The sequence below is a fragment of the Acomys minous genome, assembly GCF_964271855.1.
Source record: "Acomys minous genome assembly, chromosome: 11".
NCBI lineage: Eukaryota > Metazoa > Chordata > Mammalia > Rodentia > Muridae > Acomys > Acomys minous.
Window position 1 is genome coordinate 48,888,485 of NC_140492.1, and position 22,924 is coordinate 48,911,408.

The 22,924-nt window shown below is 43.3% G+C and overlaps 1 protein-coding gene across 3 annotated transcripts in view; it reads right to left on the minus strand.

The window, feature by feature from the left end:
* ZBTB20 (zinc finger and BTB domain containing 20) overlaps nt 1–22,924 on the minus strand; it is a 71,921-nt gene that overhangs the window by 48,544 nt on the left and 453 nt on the right. Inside the window, exons 2-3 of one of the 3 annotated variants that reach the window (XM_084801995.1) lie at nt 17,845–18,006; nt 17,288–17,471 (exon numbers count right to left, since the gene is read on the minus strand). Coding sequence is in view for 1 of the 3 variants with exons in the window: in XM_084801994.1 (XP_084658120.1) it covers nt 17,288–17,475; nt 17,845–17,855 (199 nt within the window). In the remaining 2 variants the exon portion in view is untranslated. Of the gene's footprint in view, nt 1–17,287; nt 17,476–17,844; nt 18,007–22,924 lie in introns of all 3 variants that reach the window. The other 2 variants (XM_084801994.1, XM_084801996.1) reach the window with 2 other exon arrangements.

A 22,924-nucleotide genomic window follows, 5' to 3' on the forward strand; every position in this document is an offset into this window, starting at 1 on the left:
TTATGCTCAATTTGTCACAAGTTCTGAAATCACTGGACTTTTCCTACTTACCAACTCTTACATATGTTCCATGAAACCTATTCAAATTTCTCTGTTCTCTGGGACACTTCACATGATTACTAGAGTTTATGCTGAGTTCCTTCTTTTCTTGTTTCACACTGGCTTAGAGGTGTAAGTGGAGTTATTAATTTCTGGTTTGTTGTCATAGAGTCAGAAAACGTTTATAAGAGAGTCCCCCTCTTCCTCTTCCTCCTGTAGGTCAGAGGTGTCAAAAGTTTGTATATGGATATGGGCTCCCTTGTCAGAGTGAGTTGTGCTTTCAGAGCTTATTAAGCCCTAAAAGGAAGGGTTTTCTTTCCTAGTTTAGTCTTCTGAAAGGAATTAATTTGGGCTCTTTCTGGGATGTGAAGGGGGAGTCTGGTACTTTGAAATGAGATTGAGGTAATCAAGCAATGATGACTACACAGCTCACCGTGGACTCAGGATCTCACCCCCTTCCCTACATTTCCTATGTCTTGTACACATCTGGGGAGGGGAAGAGTCCTGAGATTTCATTAGACTTCTGGATAAACTGGTCATGGGAGTCTTTGGCTCAATCTTCTTGAGAAAAACAAGGGAACGGTTCACATACTTGCATGTGAGGAATAAATCTGTACATGTACTACATAACTTATAATAACAGTAAATTAATGCCTCCTTCATTTTCATTTGTTCCTGTCTTACTGCTATAAGACAACTCTATCATACCTACTGCAACAATTACAACTACAACAACAACAACAAGTGTAAATATTGTTAACCAGATCCCTGACACGGTCCCACACATTTCCTTAAAAGTGGTAGGTCTTCTCTGAGTATCTGTTTGGTATGTTATCCACAACACTGTGCAGACGTTAATGAAAGCAAGGGGGAAGCCCAGGGCTCATTTTCTCTGAGGTGTGCCTACTTGTTGCTCCAGAAGGTCCTTTTAGTCCCTTTCAGGCCTACACTTCCTCTTGGGTTTTTGTTTTTAATTTCCTTATCCTCTCATTAGTTAATAACCATGGTTCTGTTTCCTCTATGAACTTCAAGTTTAAAGCAATTGGTTTATGTTTCTAGCTCACTTCTTTTAAACCACACTCATTTGTTTATTATTTCTGATCTATGCCAAGTTATTCTCATCTTCCTGACGCCACTTGTCCTAAGAAACAGTTCACCAGGCCCTTCTGTCACCGGAGATTCAGGGGGCCCCAAAGATGAGCCACACTTCCATGAAAAGGGAAGAGATACCTAATCTCCTACGTGAAGTATAAAACTATCAGGCTCAACTCTTGCCTGACTCAGGGAAGCTGGTGTGCACTGGTAGTAGATGCTAGAAGTTTTCTACCGAGGGTGCTGGCGACCCATCTTTATATTGACGTTGTGTCAGGACTTGTTTAGAATAGTTTCACTTGCTGGCCACTGGGTGTCCTCATTTACAAAGTAAATATGTAACATTTAGTGCAGGTCACCAGGGAGAATAAAAGCCACTAGTTTTCTCTTTGGCTTTTCACATACTGGGCCTAAATTTATTGCTAAACTCACAACCAGGTTGTATATTAGTAATGTTTAAAAGTTTTCAGGTCAAACTGTTAAAAGTTTTTTTTTTCTTTTTAAACAAAAAACAAGTTATTCAGTGTCCAGACAGGAATTTAAAAGGCTGTTTCTTCACAGAAGGGTCTGTGATCCAGTCATTAGAATGAGCCCTTATTCATCTGAGAGCTGGCATGGGACTGTGACTATCTGCAGAGATCCAGCTCAGAGAAGCAGAGAAGATCTTAATTTATTCTCAAAAGAGAAGAAAACACCAAATATCTCTATGGGATATTTGTTAGATTATGTTTTTTATCTTGGCTTTTCTGAAAACCAATTAAAAATAATAATGAGAAAGATAAAATATGGCTTTTGTCTGAGAAACTCAAAAAAATGTGAAAAGTAGCACAATGTTCTGGGTCAGCATCATGACTATTAATCATTTCACATTTACAGACAGAGAACTGAGTTGTGCCCTTGTGGACCAGCTATTTCATCTATAAATGAAGACGTTTATGCTTTACAGAGATATCCTGGGACAAGCCCAAGAGTGTATGGAGGCACACTGGGTTCCTGGGATGAGAAAGTGTTCATGAAATGGACTGAGGATGTTAATAATACTTTGTGGCTGCACCACAGCTGTGTATGACTTGTCTCTGATGGCAGATAGGAGTCAAGGCCAAAGCTTGTACAGCCAACAAGTATTTCCTGGCTTGGTCATTCCAGGGCGCTGAGGTCGACATGCTCTCGCAACCATTTTCTATGCGTGGTGATCTGATTTTCTGCTTTTCCACAATTGTAACTGTCTCCTCACTTCACTTGTATTTCTGAAAGAATTCTTTCCTCTTCACGACAGAAAATATCTCTGCCTCACTTTATCCTGCTAATCCCTCAAAGTGGAGACAGAGCTACTATTAAGGGTAGAAGGGGACATGCCTTCAAATGTCATACTTGGCTAATAAGCTTTCTCAAAAGTAAACTTCACTGGGATAATTTTTTTCACTAGTGTACATCTCAGCTTAATTATTATTCTCTGGCATGTCATTTTGGTATATAAATTATCAACATGATTCCGTGCCATAACCAGTAATTTATACAGATAATATCAGGGAGAGAGGAAGCTCTCTGCGCTATTCACTGCTTTTCAGAGATGTTCTTGGCTTTACTGGCTTTGCTTACTCGGCCTTTTTGTTTGTAAAGGACCACCCACTCCTGCTGCCACTACAGCAACCCATGGCTCCTAATCAATGGTTAAATGCACAACAATGTACAATAGCTAGGTCACTCTCACCCTGTGACTGTACAAAAGCGTCACAGTGCCTTTGGAGTGGATGGAGAAATCTCTCCTTTAGTCTAAGAAGCTTTAAGTTCCTGGGATTTAGACTATTTTCCAAGTCTTTCATTAGTAGAGTCATGTTTGAACTACTGTAACCCCGAAGACACATCTCTGCAGAGTCCTTCTGATTATTTTACCCCAAGCGCTTTCCCATTTTTGCTTCCTTGGTTTGTTCCTCTGATTTCACTTTCAGAACTTCTTGAAGCTCAGCAGCTGAACATTACACAGCACTGGCCTTATCTGATGTGCTGGCGCCTGGTGTGGCCCAAGACACACTGGTGTTTTGTTCTTAAATACGGGACTGATGTTCTGAGACCTAGACTCCAACACAAAGGAGATCGCTAGCTCATTTTAAGTGTCTCTGTTCTTTCCTCCCAGCCTCCTCCTACCCACCCCACTACTTCCTTAGTCTTATGTACTGGCAGCAGATGGCAACCATATTCCAAAGCTGAGGATATACTAAACCGTGCCATGGAGAACAGAGTGGCTTCAAAGTTAGCCTTTCTCATCATGGGATGGCAGGGACTTCTGCAGCAGCAAACTCATCTCTCAGTCACTTAATCCTCTATTCATTCAGCCAGGAATTTGTTTTCCTACACATCTTTCTACTGTCCAGCCAGTTGAAGGAGGGTGGGTGTGAAGCAACTCTCTTGAGGCCGCCTCCAGCAGGAGGGGCCCTAAGATTCCATGCCAAGCTCTTATTTCCCTGGGCCAGCTCTGCCTGCTGCTGATCAAATCATGCCATTCCCAGGGGAGGAGCTTGGGAGCGCCATGTGTATGGGGGCTGGATTTCTCGAGAAATGTCTCCTTGCTATACTAACAGTCACAAGCCGTATTCCTCAGACAAAGACTGGACCCGGGAAGATGATGAAACAAAAAAGAACAGTTGGGGGTAGAGAAAATTGTACACCATGTGGCAGCAATGGGAGGCAGAAATGGGGAAAGCTTTCCTTTTTGTTATTACAAGGTTTTCTAGAGCTTTCACCTAATAATCTGTTTGAGCATCTTGAAAAAAAGTCTCTATTTCCAGATATCTATGAAAAGACAGTCATCAGAGTATATTACAAAGCTAACCTTAACCCTGTCATACTGCTATTAAAAATCAAAACATGTAGTGGTCTACACTCAAGAGAAAGCTCTCTGTTTTCCCAGCATACAAACCTGAGGGTATCTGGGATGCACTTTGTTATGTGGGCCTGCGGAGTGTAAAAATTCCATTCAGTTTTATAGCCCTGCGATATGCTCAAGTAACACACTTCCCTGAGCTCTCTCACCTCTTTCAGTTCTCCATTCGGCAGACACTTGCTGAGCACCTACTATGGCTGAGCACTTCACTGAATCCTAGAGACTCAGCAGTGGACAAGACCAGAGTTCTGCACGTAGGACTTCTGCCTGGATAAAATAAGCACTTGGCACTTCAGCTGGGGCTGAAGAATCAGTGGTACAGTAACTGCTTGGCAAGTGTGACACTGAGTCCAATTCCCAGCATGACAAAAATGAAAGTATAAGTTAATTGATTAATAAATAAGTTTTACAAAAGCTAGCAGAGAAGCCTTTGAGATAACTCAACAAAAAGATACTTGCTACTCAGCTTTATGAGCTGAGTTTAATCCATGGACTCAAATTGTAGAAGGAAAGAACCAATAAGTTTTTCCCTGGCATCCACACACATGCTGTGGCACATATGTGCACCCACACTGCTCTCTACATGTGCTTGTGTGCACCCCCTCCCCCACATAAATACATGTAATAATTTTTTAGCTGCCAGAGCATGAGTGTTATGGCTGTAACCAACTTTCTAATTGGAATTGAGGCCTGGCCCCCCAGGCCTCCTATACATGCCTAGTATAGGAAATCCTGTCAGGAGCTTGTGGCTGGGAGATCATAGGTCCTAGGGAAACTCACTGCTATCACTTTGCTACGGGGACCCGTGGCCAAGTTGCCTTCTAACCAGTCATGTCTATATACATAGATCAGCACTGCTCTCAGCTTTATTCCGGGAGACTGTTTTTTCATTAGGCAGTGGTTAAGCAAACTCCTAACTTGCTGAAGTTCTAAGAATAAGGGAAGGTGGAGTACTCAGCCTTAAATGGGACTTCTATCACCCACTGCCAGACTTAGGGAATGTCGTCCAAGGCAAGAGCCAGATGATGGGAAGGTATACTGCAAGATGGGTCTTCTAGACATGACATGAGCATTGCTCTCATGAACTCACTGCAGCTGTAATTACCCACCTAAGTCCTGTACAAAGTTGGGTTCCTCAACATTTCTTCACTGTAGGGGGAGGGGCTCATAAGACCATATATTTCCTTGAGGAGCTACTGACATTTAATGCTGACTGGGAATTCCATGATATAACCTGTCACCAATGTTCACATGAGAAACCCTAACTAAATTCACAGAATCATAAGCACACACAGAAGAAAAAGGAAGGAAGGAAGGAAGGAAGGACGGAAGGAAGAAAGGAAAGAATGGAGGAAGGGAGGGAGGGAGGGAGGAAGGAAGGGGAGTTGCTGGGATTGAATGGCTTCAGTGGGAGAGGGCAAGGGATAAGAAGGTAAGGGTGGGTATGTGTGAAAATGACTAAAATTTATTATATCCGTGTAAGAAGCTGTCAAATAATTTACAAAGTATACATTATGTACTTATATATTGGTATGTGTTAATTATATACTATTAAAATTATTTAACACATGTACATATATTTATATTTATGCTGGAAATGTTATTTCAGTAATAGGAATAGCTCGTCTTGCAGAGTATTGCTTCTGAATCTTCAGACACACTTACTGAGGGTTTGGACTTATGCTACTAAAACGCTCTGTCCTCAGCCTCCTTCTGCTGCTTGGCTGACTCCCTTCTTGGCTCCAATGTTGGGAGTTCAGATTGCAATGTTACTGCTTTTTTGGGGTGGGGTGGGGTGGGGGTGGGATAGTAAGTGTGAGGATCGTTACTTTTTGAGCTACACATATATTTTCTCTGTAAATATTGTACCATCTAATTTGCGTCTTTGGATTCTGCTGATTAGCCATCAACATGTGATTTAAGAAATTCTGCATACAAGATGCAGAAATCATGACTCAGTAAGTTATCGTTTTAAAGCTCCGACTTGGGATGTATACAGACTTGCACATCATCTGCTTTGGCTTTCACTCTGCAGCTATTACTGGAAGACTCAAGATCAAGTTCCTCCATGTGTGTCCTTGCAATTCTATACCAGGCACAGAAATACTCAGGAGGCAAAAGAAGCAAATATCTAAAACCATCTCCACATCATACTGCTCAAGACTATGTGGGTACCACAGGACAGAAGAAGGGACAAAGATGACAAGTTTTGATGATGGGTTTCTTCCTCAGGTTTTATTTTCCTCCCAACTACTACAAACTGCTTCAGAAATGGAGAAGGCAGTGGGGCTAGCTAACAGAAAGTAGTCCTCTCTCTGCCAAACATATTTACTTTTTAAAGTGTACCTGGTTTTGTATTATCTCAAATACTCTAAAGCTATCATTGAAGATTGTCTTTCAAAGAGATACATTTTTTCTTTGCTTGTGTTTCTCTTTGCAAAGGCTCTCTGATGTGGTAGAACAATGGTCTGCCTGTTTTAAGCTCTGCTTTCTGTTTTCTCCTTGTGTTTGGACATGGAGAGCTTTCAGGGGCATGTGCAGGTTTGACATCTGAGGGAGAAAGTAAGCCACTCCACCCCCTTCTCCATTTGGAGATCTCCCTCTGATTAGAATGCAGGTGAGCACAAGGAACTCCGTGGGACAACGCTGTCACTCAACACTATGATGTTATTGTTTGAAAGCTTCCTCACACCAAGGAAACACTCAGAAGTTTTTTGTTTCAAGCTTTTCTGAGCAGCAGATGATTTCCTTATCTATGAAATGGGTGTTTTATAAGAGCATTATGACAGTGCCTTTGACATAGACTGGATGCTTGCTAAATATTAGTCTTCTTTCATTTTTAGTAAGGTAAATCAACAAATGTAGAAATAAAAAATTAAAAATTAAAAAAAGAGGCCAAAAAGCCACAAAAATCAGTGGAGAGGCTTCCTGATTCATAGAGTCCTGAATCCAGAAGGGACAAGAAGTGGACACTGGCAGGCCCTCTCCTACAGACTGAGGTTTTTAGAGTTTTAGTGGTTCTCAGGTAGTATGGGCCCCTCTTACAACTACCATTTAAAGTGCTTTAACTCAAGCCCACATTTACTTCATAATATAAAACATCTAAACTGACACTAAGCATGGTAGCACCTGTCTGTAATCCTCACACTCCAGAGGAGGAGGCTGAAAGATCCCAGGTTCAAGTCTAGCCTGGGCTATGAGACCCTGTGTCAAAAAATGAAAATAAAAATAATTGAAGAAGACTATGGAGATGAAGAGGAGGAGGAGGAGGAGGAGCTATTAATGGTCAAAGCCACTGAGGATTGGCTGTTGTTCTGGTGGTGTTTTGGGAGCTTTACAAACAGCATCCTACCTAACTTTCTTTACGATAACCTATGGACAGATATAATGCATATAAGAAAAAGCTTCACCACCCATTTAAGGCAAAAATAGTTCTATGGTTGGGGGTCACCACAACATGAGGAACTGTATTAAAGGATCCAGCATTGGGAAGGTTGAGAACCACTGCTGTAGGGTACCACACCTGCCCTGCCCTTTATCAGGAGCTGTGCTAGATCTGGATGTTTCCTGAGACTTCCCCTTGCATTTAGCTTACGCTTGGAGGGCAGGTTCGAGGAGACAGACATTGACTAGGACAAGCTCTGGCAACGCTGGTCTTTCCTTCTTTTAATTCTCTGACCTCAATCCAATGAAAACTTTAAATATGTGCGTGCATTCTCTTCTCAAGGAGCTCAAAGACCTGAGAGGGGCTCACTTCCTGGAACCAGTAAAGTGCATGGCCTCTGGGTCAAATGTCTGCTCTGATGCAGGGCAGGGCCAGAAACATCCTCTGCCCAAAGAAGGCAGGTCTGCTTGAGAGCATAATTCAATTTTCTTTTTAAAAGATTGTTTCTTTATAGTGTATGTGTGTGTGTGTTTGTGTGTGTATGTGTGTGTACTTGGAAGCCTGTGGATGCCAAGTGGGGTGAGCGATCCACTGGGGCTGAAGCTACAGGAGTGTGGGTGCTGGGAACGGAATTCTGGTCCTCTGAAAGAGGAGCAAGTGTTCTTAATGATGAACCCTGTCTCCAGCCCAGCCTCTCAGTCTCTTTATGTAGGGTTACTCAAGTTGCCAAGCAGGCCCAGGGTCCTATACGTGCTATAAAACCTAGCGGCTGGCAGTAAAACGGGATAGGCTTGACTCCTGGAGCTTCTCTCAAAGTTGGCAACACAGCCAGAGCCTCGGAATCTCCGTTCCACTGCCTCCTCTCCATCTCATGCCTGGCCAGGGAACGAGAAAGTAGAGAGAGCAAGTGATTACACAGGAAAGCGAATCTGGTAACCACATTTTCAAATTCCTTATGTGATATTCTACCAGGTGTTCTTAAATTTTCCATAGGCCTTGACTTCTGATCTTGATATAAAGATGAAAACAAGAATCATGCCGAGACGGCTGAGGAAGCCTTTAGGATTCAGGAAGAAAGGAAAACTTTCTTACAGCCAATTTACTATCAAGTGGGAAGTCATTGTGGTTTGTGCAATTGTGAAGAATGTTCAAGATTCTTCCACGTGGTTGCTTAATTTCCAGTGATGATAAAATACTTTTCATTTAGTTTTGCAGGTAATTTAATAGCAGAGCAAAGTATACTTGATTACATTGGTTCCAGATCACCATCTTGAAGTAGAAGCAATGTCAGATACTATGTGTCCAGATGGCAATGGCGTTTGGTATTTTTTTTTTAAGCTATTAAAGAAAGCAAATACTCTAAGTGGCCAGGTCTAAGCCTCCTAGCCCCAAATGATGAAGCAGAGGGTGCTCACAGTCTTTGGTATGGAAGAGTGTGTGCTACCACAGGTAACTATATGGCTATTTGTATGGGCGCTGTCAGGAGAGGAATTCACAGAACGTGGCACTTCAAAGGATTATGTTTAAAAGTAACTGGTTTAAAAAGTGTTAGAAAACTTAGAAACTCCAAGTATCTGATACTTGTCCTCAGCTAATGATCAGATGAACTGGGCGTTGGTGACCTTCTACAGAAGAAGATTAGAAAACATTTGTTTTCATTAAGCAAAAGGCAAACAAAGTGGTGGGCAAAGAGCAGGTGCAATTACAGATTCACTGGGCTGGGTGGACGGTGCCTTCAAGTTCTTTTCCTGTCACAGTCTTCATGTCTGCATTGTCTTATGGATGGATCTAATTCCTTTTACGGTGCCTACTTATGGAGTCTTCCCTCATATGTATATGTGCATTTCCCCCTTCATTTCTAAAAGGGCTTTAGGAACTCTGGCATCTTAAGAATACTCGTGATCCCGCCCTTGAGTTACTCAGCATCCTTTAAATCACTAAGTTTCTTTTTAAAAAGCTATTTGCAAATGCTGCTTACCATTTATCTTGTTTGTCCCTAAACTCCTCTGTATGGTAGGATAGCAGGATGTGTGTGTGTATGTGTGTGTGTGTGTGTGAGAGAGAGAGAGAGGGGGGGGGTGGAGAGAGAGAGAGAGAGAGAGAGAGAGAGAGAGAGAGAGAGAGCGAGCGAGCGCATGTGAGAGCACTGACTCTGCTCTCAGGATAGCCATTCTGACATTCTGAGGCAGTAGCCACAAAGCCTGGGGTGACCTTTGCCCAGGTCTCTGCCTTCAAGCTGTCTGTAGCTGACCCATCCCCTCCCTGATGATCCCCTCGCTCTCCTGGCTTCCCCCTATCTCTCAGATCTTTTTTTTTTTCCTTTGAAGAGTCTTTGTTCTCTTCTTATCACTCAATGTAAACATTCCCCAGGTTCTATTTCCCCTTTTTTCTTTCAACAAAGTCTTCTTTGAAGTTTACTCCTGTATTTATGGCATAAATTATGGCCTCTTGGCCAAAGGGTTTCCTACCCCTAATTTCAAATATTTCTACTGTAATCTAGGGCCCAATTTGTAACTCACCACTCTGTTTCAGCTGGGACCATGCACATGTTTATGTTTTGTATTGTATGAAGCTCACTCTATTCTAGTCTCTGAAATCTATCCCCTCCTTTTGCTGGGGATTGAGCCTAGTGCCTTGTGCATCTCTGCCAACCTTCTTTCTACCAATAAGCTATGTATTTAGGAGCGTTTCCTTCCTTCTGTTGCTTGTTTGTGTTTCTGTTTTGTTATTTGAGCAAGAGAATTGATCTGATGACCAGACTGACCTTGACCTTGCTTTGTTGCCCAGGGAGGTCTTGAACTTGGAATTTTCTGCAGTAGTTTCCTCAGTGGCTAGGAAATCTAAATCTTCTGCTTTTGAGATCTTGGTATTATCTTTGATAATTTCCCCCTTCTCAAACCTAGCAGTTGTCTCTTGGAGTTTTTACCCTCATCTCAGTCGGCTGAGTCTAGCTTCCGTGGCTTGTGCTGCTGTTACTAGCTCCCCTCGGGCACCAGGAGTGTGAACAACTAAGGATGTCTCAAGCTCTCCTTTGTTCAGTCGGCCTCTCCCATCCTTGTATGCTCTACATACTGGCTGCTGAATTAGCCTTTCCTTAAGCAGAGTTTTGATGGTTAAAAAAAAAAGTTCCTTAAAAGCCCTTCCTGCAGGTTTTTATGTTTTAAACTAGGGTGCAAACTCTTCACACTTTACTCTAATATGAATGCCTCACATTCAATGAAATTATATTCACCTTTCAAAAGAGGTCAATTGGAACCTCTTCAATAAACTTAACTAGGTGTTAATGGGTTATAGTGTATTTCATAACCATTCTGACTTCTAAGATAAAGCTGATCTGAAGACATAGACTAAGTTTTAAGATTGTTGGAGGCAGACTCTGTTTGTTTTCACCTTTGGGTACCCATGGAACTCAGTAAACCTACATTTGGCCACATATGTGTGTTCTACATGCAAGGGCTGAGTGAGTGAATGGCTGCTCAGGGTTGTGGTGCAGATGATGCATTCTCAAGCACCCTGTGGGGCAGTCCTTCATGATGGCCTCTGGTCTTCTTTACAGGGATCTGGGTCTCCAAGCACTGGACAGCAGCTGATAAGGCTACATCCTGCATAACACCTGCCTGTGGCCCCCTGCCTTCAAAACAATCAACTGACTGAGTCACAACACTGCTCTTCACAGTAAATTCTCTCAGAAGTGGACTTGGAATAGGTGACACACTTAGCAAATGGAAGAAGAGAGACTACAAAGATGTAATTAAAATGAAAAGTATGACCTTAAACACAATAAATACAAACTCTAGAAAGTCAAAGAAAGAAAAAGGAAAAAAGAGCCCCTAACCCAACTGGCCTTCTACCATGTAAGGCTGCAATCAGCAGGGACATCTCGGAGGAAGAGGTAAAAGGCAACAAAAACAATTCCAAAGACAGCGCATGTTAACCAGCTCAGAGGTAGAAAGGTGACTTCTTAAACCAGGAGAGACTCTTTTAAAGAAATGAAACCCACACGCACTTGGTTAATGGAATGGCTGAAAGTCAACTCACACTGTTAGGAATATAAAGAAGGCAAGCACTCATCTCCTTACAGAACTCAGAAGAGAAGGAACCCAGGCACTCTGGAGGCAGCCACAGCACCTAGTCATAGTACAGATGCCCTATTTACTATTTGATTGATACATAAACTATTAGAAAGTCAATTATCCAGGCCATAGGATAGTAACGATCTGTGGTTGTCACCCCCATCCCATTTTGGCTGTGTTTCTCCTTCAAATTAGTGTGACCCCAAAATGTTTTCAGGATTGTCCAACTTGTCCTAAATTCCATAAATAACTCTTTCAGAGATGCTGTTTTTGCCATGTCTCTATTACGGTTCTTCACAGATGGACCATTTTTGTCCTTCCAAAGTCTAAGAATAACTCTTTCAGTTATCAAGACATACCAAAATCCAGTTCAGCTGCCCCTGTGGGATTCCAGTCAGTTTAGACACAGCTGCTGAGGTACATGCATCAGAATCCAAATGAAGTCTTTGTTTGATTATACATTTTGAACATTTATAGAGGTTTTTTGGGGCCAAAATGTTTTTCATTTTTTTGGCACACCAAACAGAGATCTTCAGTTACAAACACTGCCTTCTGAGCACCTCCAACAGAAATCCAATCTTTCCATGTGAACAGGTGCCTCAGGAAGTTTTTGGAAGGTTTTATACTGAATCAGCTTTCCGATTGAAACATTTCTGAACACACAGTCAAATTTGCCAGAGAGACCTTCAAACTTGCTTGAGCAGTTTTCACTCACATAGACATACATTCACACTTAGAGACAGCCCGAGCACAGCAACTCGGAGCCCTGGAAAACCGAAGTTTCTTTCTTAAAGGTTACATACCATATGCAACCAAACTGAGCAAAAAGGAATGCATGACAGCAAAGAATGAGCAAATAGCAGGAGGATGCTCACTGGGCTGGGGCTTAAGCCACACACCTTTCCAGTGCAGGTTTTACATCTCCTAACTGTCATTACACACCCAAACACTTGCGTTTTCAAACACTGCGCCATGCGTACTGCAAATGATTCCTTTTACTCACAAACCTGCTCAGTTATTTTGAGGCATGCCCTTCTCTAACACAAATGGGTCAGCCAATTACAACATAGGGGAAGAATACACTATTCTCTAAGTGGGTTCTTCTGCAAAGCCCACCTTCTACCTGAACCCCTACAACTCCCTTCACCCACCCACCCACCCCTGTCCCCAGTCATTAGAGAATAAAATAACCTTTAAATTCTGAAGCCCAAAGAGTTAGGAAAGTCACTCCTCCACCGGGCAAGCCTGGAATTCATGGGGGGGGGGGGGGAATCTGCTTTCAAGTTGTTCTTACGGCCCAGGACCAGATGCTCCAAGGTGGCCAGAAACCTTTGTCTACACCCACTTAGCAGATTTCTGGCTCTTTATCAGGCACTCAGAGGTTTATTTGCAGAAATGAATCATTTCCTTCAAAGTCTCCCTTACCCTATTTACATGCTTGCATATTCCTTCCATTTTGTTTTCCCCCTACAGCGTTACTAAGGAATTAATTATCCAGAAGAACAGGAACATACAGTAAGTACATCTGAGATCCAGGATGGGACACAGTATGTCATCTATTAGGCCTGGCTAAGACCAGCAGCTGACGCTGAATGGGAAGGAACATGCACCAAATGTTTTTTAATCGCAAAGTTAGTAATTAATTGCTCTTTAAAATACATTTTATGCTTCTTTCTGTCTGTGTACACGAAATGCACATTTATTACATGCCAAAAATTACAACATTATGGTTTAAATGTGACTGGCACGGAAGTCCGGAAACAGAGTTAATGTCCCCACAGCAACTTTAGTCCTGTCTGTGTGCACATGTAGAACATGGTGTAGTTAGAGGACAGCACATAGGGGATAACACATGGGGAGGGGTGCTAAAAGCTCACGGCCTTCACTGTAGTTACAGGAGCGACACAGGAGAAAGCCTGCTCTCTTCCACATACGCGCCTAACAACAATGTCCTCGCGATGCTGTTGTGTAACCAACCACCAAATGAAACAATCTGCTGTGATGCTGCACTCGGCACTCAAGGGGACAGTTTCTGTTGCTGTGGGAACCTGAACTTTGCATTTCCTGACTTGGGGGTAATTAAAATGTCAGCCTTAATGTGGCATTAATGGAGTTTGCCATAAAAATCCTCTTTGTTTTGTTCTCTCAGAAATTGCTTAAAAGTTCAAAATGATCCAAGTGTACTAAAAATTTAATCACAGGGCCTTGGATGAGTGAAGGGAAGAGGAGAGGAGAGGAGAGAGAGAGAGAGAGAGAGAGAGAGAGAGAGAGAGAGAGAGAGAGAGAGAGAGAGACAGGCAGACAGACAGAGACATAGTGACAGAGAGAGACACAGAGACACAGAGGGGTCGGGCAGCGAAGGTAGCAGGCAGGAGACAGGAAAGGAAGAACCCACAGTCTCCTCGACAGCAGGCAGCCCCAGCAGCACCATTCTACCCACACAGCTAAACTTAAACCCACCCACACAACAGTTTGCTAATGTGTAAAGGTTAAATTAAAAATAAATAAAAACTGTTAATGCGTAAATGCATCTTGGCAAGGGCACAAAAACCAGACAGTCTGATGAGTCCAGCACATAAAACACTGGAAGGTAAGTGACCGTGGATGTGAGCTTGGTGCAGATCTACGGCGGAAGCAGGGAGGGCCACCAAAGGGAGAAGCACTTCCGTCTTCCACGGGAGCCTTATTTTGGAGGGGGGAGGGGGGAGCCATGCACGCAGAAGTTCTGGTTGGGGCTATCACATGAGTGTGAGCATGAGGTGTTACAGCATGACAGTTGTCGGGACAGGGCTTTCATACGAGGGCTTCATCTGCTTTACTGACTCCAGTTCGGCCTGGCTAAGTACTCAAGGGAGATCTTGGCTCAGTGCATACTCAGCCTGCTTGCCGGGTTAATTGCTCTGTCAAACACCTAGGTCCCTTGAACCCTTTCTTAATACCTTCCATCATCATCACCATCATCATCATCATCATCATCATCATCATCATCATCAGTTGTTTGCTATTATGCTTTCAGAAATGATGGAGAAGTGACAAACTCCGTGGAAATGGTAGACTATTGCTGAGAGGAAACGGTGCTGTGCTGGGGAGTGATGGGATGACAACAGCATCCTGCAAAAGCTACTTCTGCTTTTGAACATCCCTAAGGCCTTTGGCCAAGGGGAAAGTGCTGCAGCACAGCAGGTGACATTTAAGGTGGTGGCCTGGTCATCTCTGCACCGTGGCTTGTCACCTTGCCTGTGGGGATGATGTAGCTAGTGCGTTTTTTTGTAACTATACTACCATTATGAGTAGCCGTACTCCTCTAAGGAGCCTGTTTATAGCTGTGAATGTCATTTTTGTGCTTTGAACAGGGAACTCTGGATGCTCAGAATGAGAGCAAATACATAAAAGCTCGTCAGAGCCCGCGTGAGGGAACTGTAGGCAAATCCTTCCTCTGTTAGGTGTCAGTTTTCTCAGTTCTCTCATCTGTAAATTGGGAAGAATCATGCTGATGGACAGGAAGTAGGCATTAAGTCATGACTAAGAATAATTTTGCTAAGCACACACAAAATTAAAAGGTGCTATGAAAATTCAAGCACTTGTGAAAGCTTGGAATACCACATACTGGTAGAATGCTCCTGAAGTTAAAGACTAACAAGTCAAGGGCACTATTTTTAAATGCCCCAAATCTGCTCATTCTAAATAGGATCTGAATATTTTACCTTAAAGAAATTAGGCTTTTAAATTAATCTATGGTAAGAATGACATTTGAAAGTAAAAAAAAAAATCGTCTTGAATGCAAGAAGAGCATCCAAAAAATTTAAAAGCTTAAAATAAACTCCTTTCCTGTCTTCTCTCAAGCAACCTCCAAATGGACAGATTTCTGTGAATCTTTCCTAAAAACAATTTTCTCCTAAGTGTAGGCTCAAATCAGGACAAACTACAATCCAAATATGTTTGGAGAGAAGTAGAACCAATTTCAACAACAGGTTGGTGCAGACACTTACACATCTTAATGGCAAAATCAAAGTGACTTTCTAGACAGCTGGAGATTAGGTTTCTCCTCCCACTTGGGTCTCCTTCCAACTGCATCCAGACATCCCATTGAGCTCCGCTCTGCTGGCTTCCAAAGGGTCTGCAGTGACAGCACTGTCCTGCTGTTCCTGCTACATATGCCAGGCAATAGGCCTGGCCGGAGGGTGCTTACTGCACGGTGTGTGAAGCACAGTGCTTTTTCTACTCAGTAAACACCCGTTTGGTTGTCCCAGGATTCTGGCCTAGGTCATTCTATGCAATCCTCCCCACAGGTGTGGCAGAAAGCCAGTTGATGAAGGTGTGCACAGCGAGACTCCAGGCTTTCTAATGGAGGGAAAGGCTACCTTCCCTGTAAGCAGGGGCAGTGTGCACATGTCTATGGGCTCTGTGCCATGCTATTTTCACGTTCTTCCTGTAATTACTATTAGGCTAGAGACTTCCAGGCAAGGAAGACCAAGGATGTGACTATGATGACGGTCCAGGGAAGAGGGTCCCTGCTTCTGTCCCCTATGTCTAAACAGAAGCCACGAGTTTGACTGTAGAGATTATGTGGCCTTAGTGATTTGGATCTCATTTTCCAGTGACAGTTGTAGTGTGGCTGCAGCCCAGCCCCTGCCCCAGCTCACATCCCTTGTCTAGAGGCAAAGTGAGTGAGGAGAGAATCTCCCAGACTCACTCACTCTTTGTCTTCCTTACAGATTTTTACATTTGTTCTGCGAGAAAAAATAACAGCAAGAGGTTTAGAGTCTCATTTCCTAATGGAGATTTTTTTTTTCTTAATTTTGTCTTTGAGGAACAGGATAAACGGAGTCCTTTTGGGGAATAAAAGCTTTCTTGGTATATTTAACTCACTCCATTATGCCAGCTCTCTGCCTGTTACTAGACGTCCTGTGGAGAGACCAGTTCATAAGAGTTGTTGGGAATCTTGAAGCTAAAAGGAATACTTTTTCGGTTTGGTATTGTCAACACATGTGTTCCTCTCTCAAGTACTGGGTTACACTTGAGAAACGAAAAACAGCCTCCTAACGTGATTTATCAACTTTCTTAAAATAGAATTTAAGAAGTGACTTCTAGATTAGTGAGAAGATGGCAAAAATAAACAGCAAAGAAGCGATTTCAATAGTGACGATTCTCATTAAGTGCCCACTTCCAAATTTAGCCCGTAGGCAGTTTTTTTAATTAAAAAATATTTTTAACCTGCCTTCTTATTGGCTATGCAGAGTCTGGGTGGCTTTTGGATTCTTGGAAGCCATTCTTTCTTCTTCTGTAAATGTATGCTATCCCTTAACCACTTCAAAATAAATTAAAAACTGGAAAGACCGAAATTCAGCCAAGCTCCATGAGACTCCAATAACTAATGCAAATCTGACTTGGGTTATGTAATTTGGAAATGGCTGTTTCCTTGTGCCTCACTGGCCTTCTGAGGTCCATATTTGGTTATTTCATTTAGTGACGGTTGAAGTGCTGTTATTGAGAGCAAGAACAACCAGAAAGCAGGAATATCATCACTTCTTTTTGTGAGTTAATGCCATGGAAGAGAGTGTGGCCAGTGTAATAAATCAGTTTTTGAGGCCAAATGGTTGGTTACCTGACTTTCAAATATACTCTAGTTTTGACAAAATATAGATGGTGGTTGGATCAAAATGGTGGCATGCTACTTTTGGCTACTTTGGAAGACCAAATGGAAACAGCTTGCTCTGAATGCGATCCAGCCAGAACCCTGGGGATGTTGGGGGCGGGAGGGGGAGAAGCACCACGCCAAGCACTGGGAAGACAGCATCGCCTCACTGCTGTACTCACAATCAGACGACCCGGTGTGAGCGTGAGAGTTTGTCAGTGAATGTGTTGAGTGGATGAGGGCTGGGTCTGGAGACAAAACGGCTTCAAAGTTCAGGCAGGGAAGGCCCGGCTTGGCGCTGGATCCACCCGGCTGAGTAATCTCATTCTCCTCAGATGCCTTCTGGTTTTCAGCTGTCTTGGGTTTCTTCCTGAGAATAAACAAAGGGCCCTTTGAAGGAACTGACTGCATATTTGGGAAAAGGCATTTTTAGAATCTGTTAAAGATAACTTGATTTTTTTTTCTGAGGGGGGATGGGAGGGAGTCCAGTATGTCCCTTGTTTTAAAACAAGCTGATTCTTGTTTTTTTCCCTCCAGTAATGGCCTAACTGGGAACACATGAAAGCATATGGGCCAAGCAAACAGCACCACATTTGGACTCTGTTGGCTGTATAAAAAGACCCTGTCCCAGAACTTTAGACAGCTTGAGCTACGTATGGCTGACATTATCCAAGAAAGCATCCTTTCCCCCCCTTACAGAGTTTTAACATGGTCTGGAAAAATACTAGTGGAGGTTTACCGTTCTAGCATTTGTCAGGAAGCTAGAGACAGGACCGTGGAGTAATGGGAAGAGCACTGGACGGGGAGTCAGGAGGCTTGAGCTACGGAACTAGCTGTGCCTGCAACTTGCTGTGTGGCTTTGGGCACCTCACTTCACCTCTCTGGGCTTCAGTTTCCTCATCTGCAAAATAAAGGGCTTGGATTAGAAGGCCCTACAGGCTTCTTCTACCTTTAAGTCTCAGTTCTTAGAACATGGTCTGGAGTACTCAACTTTCCTGTTACCATTAGTTTTATTTGAAATCAACATAGAATTTCAAACCCCAATTGCACTCTGTACAGAAGAGAGGGGCAGTGGTAGAGCTATTTGTAACGTAGGAAGTCACAGGCTCTAGTAGGTAGAGGGAAGGTCTCTCTCTCTCTCTCTCTCTCTCTCTCTCTCTCTCTCTCTCTCTCTCTCTCTCTCTCTCACACACACACACACACACACACACTCCACCCTTCCCTTTATTCACCCCAGCCTTAGGATTCTCTTTGCTCTTTGGTTTAGTATAGGCTCCCAGAATTTGGGACCGTGACTGGTATTTGCCTAGTGAGAAAGGGACTGCTGATAGGGAGTAGCAGGGTGGTGCAGTTGCTCAGCCAGGAATAGAATGTGAAATAGTTCAGCTCAGGACTCCTTTCCCCATGACAATGCAATCGATGGTAACTAGGCAAATCACCATTATAACACATGGACCACAGACCCTCCAAAAGGGAAGCGTTCCTCCTTGCACACAACCGTAGTTTTTGTGGCCTTGTGTCTTTTTCTATCACTATGTAACCACAGAGTATGGCTTTTCCCTTCTTGGACAGATTATGTGTGGCACATAATCTGTTGTAAGTCGCTGTGTTTCGTGTTCTCCTTGTTTCTATGAGCATGGCATTGGACTTGTATACAGAATAGTTCACATTGAAATGTGTTGTACTGGGTAGTCAAATCTGCCCTCGCAGAATATGGTGTTATGATTAGTATGCTGTGTTTTTAGTCCAACAGGTTGTGAAATCAAATCTGTTTCTTCAGAGGGCATGAGGCAGAAATAGCATGGTAAAGACTAGAAAGGGGGGGGGGGCTTTCAGATATATTTCCCAGTGTAGAAAAAGCCAACACAATAGAACCAAACTACAATGCCTTATTCATTGCTGAATGGGTGGCCCTAGGGTGAACCCTTAACTCCTGTGCCTACCTGGACCCCGAAGGATCTGCTCTTCTGGTTTTTCAGATTAAGAAAGAATCCAAGATCACAGTCTCCAACCTTAAACTCTCCCCCTCTCCATCCTTTGTTTCCCCTGGGAGAAGCAGGACTTCCTCCGAGGTGTCTATTTTCTAGCATGGTGGCCTGCTATAAGGCTGGAAACCCCAGCTGCGTTGCTCACCTTAGCCTGTAGTCTTCATCAGTGTGCTTCCCCGTCAGGCAGCTGCCCTTTCTCCTGCACTGCTGCCCACTGACTTGCTCTCCATCCTCCATGACCCTACCCCGCTGCTCTCCGTTCCAAATCCCATGAGACTGTTAGCCTGGCATTCGAGGTCAGCTTCTTTGTTTGTTTTATCAGTCCTACCTTATCTCACAGGCTCTATATATTGGCCTCCTTGGAGTTCGTTTATCATTCCCAGAGCTCTGGAATGTACATTCCTGGCTCTTCACCTTTCCTCATTACTGCTCTTGCTTTGAACACCCTTTTCTCATCTCTCTGCTGATGAAATGAGACATACCCTTCACACTTATTATATGCTGTCCAAATGTCATGCTGTTGTGCGTCCCGTCTTTCAGACACGACAGCTTTTCTCCACAGCATTCTGAAACTCCTCAGTAGTTGCAGATTTCTTGTCTTACTCACTGAATCCTATTTCAGTAAAGGTTAGGTATGTGCTAGCACTGCTAGGACAGAATAATCTTTCTGTGGGAAGGGGGTACGGCTTAGCTGTTATATTTCTGGAGCTCCTCCATTTTTTTTTCATTCTTCCTTTCTGCTCCTCCTCTCATTCACTCATTCACACATTTGTTTTACAAATACTATGTGGCTGTCACGTGCTACACAGGCTGAGCAATCTGGGTCCTGTCCACCTGGAGTTTACTATCTGTTCTATACTATGAACCAGGGCAATGTACACACAGCAGCCATTTAAGAGCTGTTTGCTGATGGATTTAAACAGAGCTGAAATTCAAGTACACTTGGAGACTAGTCCCAGTCTGAATCTCAATTAAGCTTCCTCGTTTTTTATGCAGCAGTGGAATCAACCTGGATTGGTTGCTTTTTCATTGATTACATGAAGAGTATTTAATAAGAGTGGCTGGTCCTTGTAATTCATCTAAATATAGGGACAAAATACCAATGGACATTACCATGTAGCAGAAAAAACAAATGACCTCTAGTACTCACAGATCAGGCCTGAGCTAGTTTCAGACATGTAATTCACAGAATTAAGGTGCTCTCTTCCACCAGCGCACTGCCAAACCACCCACTGCCTTTACCTCTGGAGAAATCACACTGTTTGCATCCTTGCTTCTTGTGCTGAATTACAACTTGATACTGCCTGATATTTTGTGCATGCCTTACGTCCAGGATCACCTTTGTAGGTTGTCCATGGCACAGGGGTATTATAGCCACCTCTGCAAGTAGAACATATTCAAAACCAACCTACCTGGCTCCTTCCCTCATTTGCTTATTATCCTTTTACCACTGACTGTTTCCCAACTTCACAGAAAAGACAACGACGACGACGACGACACAATGTCCGTTGGAGCATTTCCTCTCCCATCCCAGCCTCTTTCATCACAACTCTTTGGCATTCCTTTCTCTAAAGCCAAGAAACATCAACACATAACAGCAGTCTGGCAAACAGGCACAGGTGCTGTTCTATGGCCTATTCTTTTGCAGTTTGTGGTTTATTAAGGAGGAAAGAGCAAGCTCTCTTGTAATTAACTGAAAATGCCTTCTTTGGTTGCATAAAAAGGATTGTATAAACATAGCACATCTGAGGACGCGTCTGTACAAGCCTATGCAGCTTCAGCTATCCCCTGGCGCCGGCAGAGGGCAGCAGCACACTGGCGTCTCCAGGCAGCATTTCAGAGAGTAAACTCCTACCAGAACCTTCTGCCTAGTCACCATGCCAAAGGTTGGTTTGCCAAGCTCTCTCTGGCCTCTCAGTCTCTCTCAAGTTTGTTCTCTCCCCTGCCTGCTGTGCAATCTCTCTCTCTCTCTCTCTCTCTCTCTCTCTCTCTCTCTCTCTCTCTCTCTCTCTCTCTCTCTCTCTCTCTCTTCTCTCTGTTAAAATTATACACTCTGATGAGGTCGCTCCTCAACCGGAAAATGAAAACTTCACTGAAAAAAGTCAGACAAGCCAACAACAACAAAGAAGAACCCGGGGGAAAGGAGAAAGGGGGCTGTGAGGAGGAAAGACTCCAGAACAAGAAAAGGGCAGATGTTTCGTAAATATATGCAAAGCAAAACTGGGTGTACCCTGAACACTTCCACAGAAAAACAGGCCAATCATTGTTCACTTCCTCCCGCCACACTGGTGGAGTTCTGCATTCAAAAAAAGAAAAGGAAAAAAAAAAAAAAAAAAAAAAAAAAGAAAGAAAGAAAGAAAGAAAGAAAGAAAGAAAAAAAAAGTGTGGCCACAGGCACCCGCCTTTCAACGGTCAGTTCTGACATTCTGACTGAATATGTCCCAATTGTCCAAAGAGAACAAAAACATTTTCATCTCCCCACTGTGAACATTTTTGTTATGAGAAAAAGGCTGCTTCAAGAAATAGGAAGGCGTTTTAAGGTGAAGGGCAGCTGAGCGAGCCAGCAGAACCTTCTGTTTTTTAACTCTCCCTGTGCTGGCCCCAACAGTAAGTTTAGGGCTGAAACATAGCAACGAGTGAGGCTGTGGAGGATGTTGGCTCTTTCCTAACTAGACCATATTGTTTGTGCAAAGAAATATGCATTAAAACATATGGATGCGCTGTTAGGTATTAAGCATGTTAAATGCATGGAAATTAGGCAACTCGGTAGTGTTGGATGTATGTAGTTCACACTCCTTCACACATATTGCACACATACAGTGATGGCTGTGCTTTCTGAAACATATGGAAAAATAAATATTTTATCTGTGTGAGCTCTTATCAGTCTCCAGGGTCTGTTGAGAGGCGAGTGCTCTCTTCTTTCTCTCTCTCCCCCAATTCTCTCCCTTCACTGGGCTCCCACCCTCCCCTGCACATTAACAAGCTTTCCACTTATCAGCCTGGTTGGGTAGGAAAGAATTAGTCAGAACCTCCCTTTGATAAATAATTACTCAGTCGTTGGATCGGGATAATTTAGATCAGTGATGCTTTGCTGGGCCTTTTTTGAGTGGTAACCATTTTCCTACTCTCTTCCACAGCTGTAGTGTGTCAGGAGGGAAGAGGGCATGAAATAGAAAGGCATCACCACTCTGACCTAGGGAGGGGGGTACTTGGAAAAACTGAACTCCACCAGTGAGCAGCCACGTGCCCAAGGCATCTGCATCTCTGAGCCCTTACCTTCCCCATCTGTAAGATGGGAACAGTGCAGCCTTCCAGCTGCGGGCCCTGGGTAAGAGTAAAGGAGATGAGCCAGGCTGTGGTTAGCACAGTGCAGGTCCAGCAGCAAATGCTTCTATAATGGAGCTTTTCCAAAAAATATTAGTTCTGTGGTGTTCTTATAGCTATAAAAATAAGACACCTTCATCTTAGGTGTATTTTGAATATCGAGGTCAGGGGCTAATTGTAGTGAACAGAGAAGGAATGTTAGCGCCCCCACCCTTTTCTGTTCACATGCTTGCCATTGCTGTGGCTGCATGAGAGTTCTTTGGAGTTGAGGGTCAAGCAAGCTGCATGTGGCCTGCAGTAGCCCATCAGCCCGAACACTACGGTCTATTCATGGAAGGCAACCTACAGGGCTCTTGCTTATCACGCCTTCTTACAATTTATCCTTTCACGACTTGGCCCAATATTCTCACATTAATTTAAAATGTTTCATGATTAAAGCATTTTATTTTCTCAATCTTTTTTCCCCCTTTTCTTGGCAGGGTTGAATTGCAATATTTTTCAGTGTCT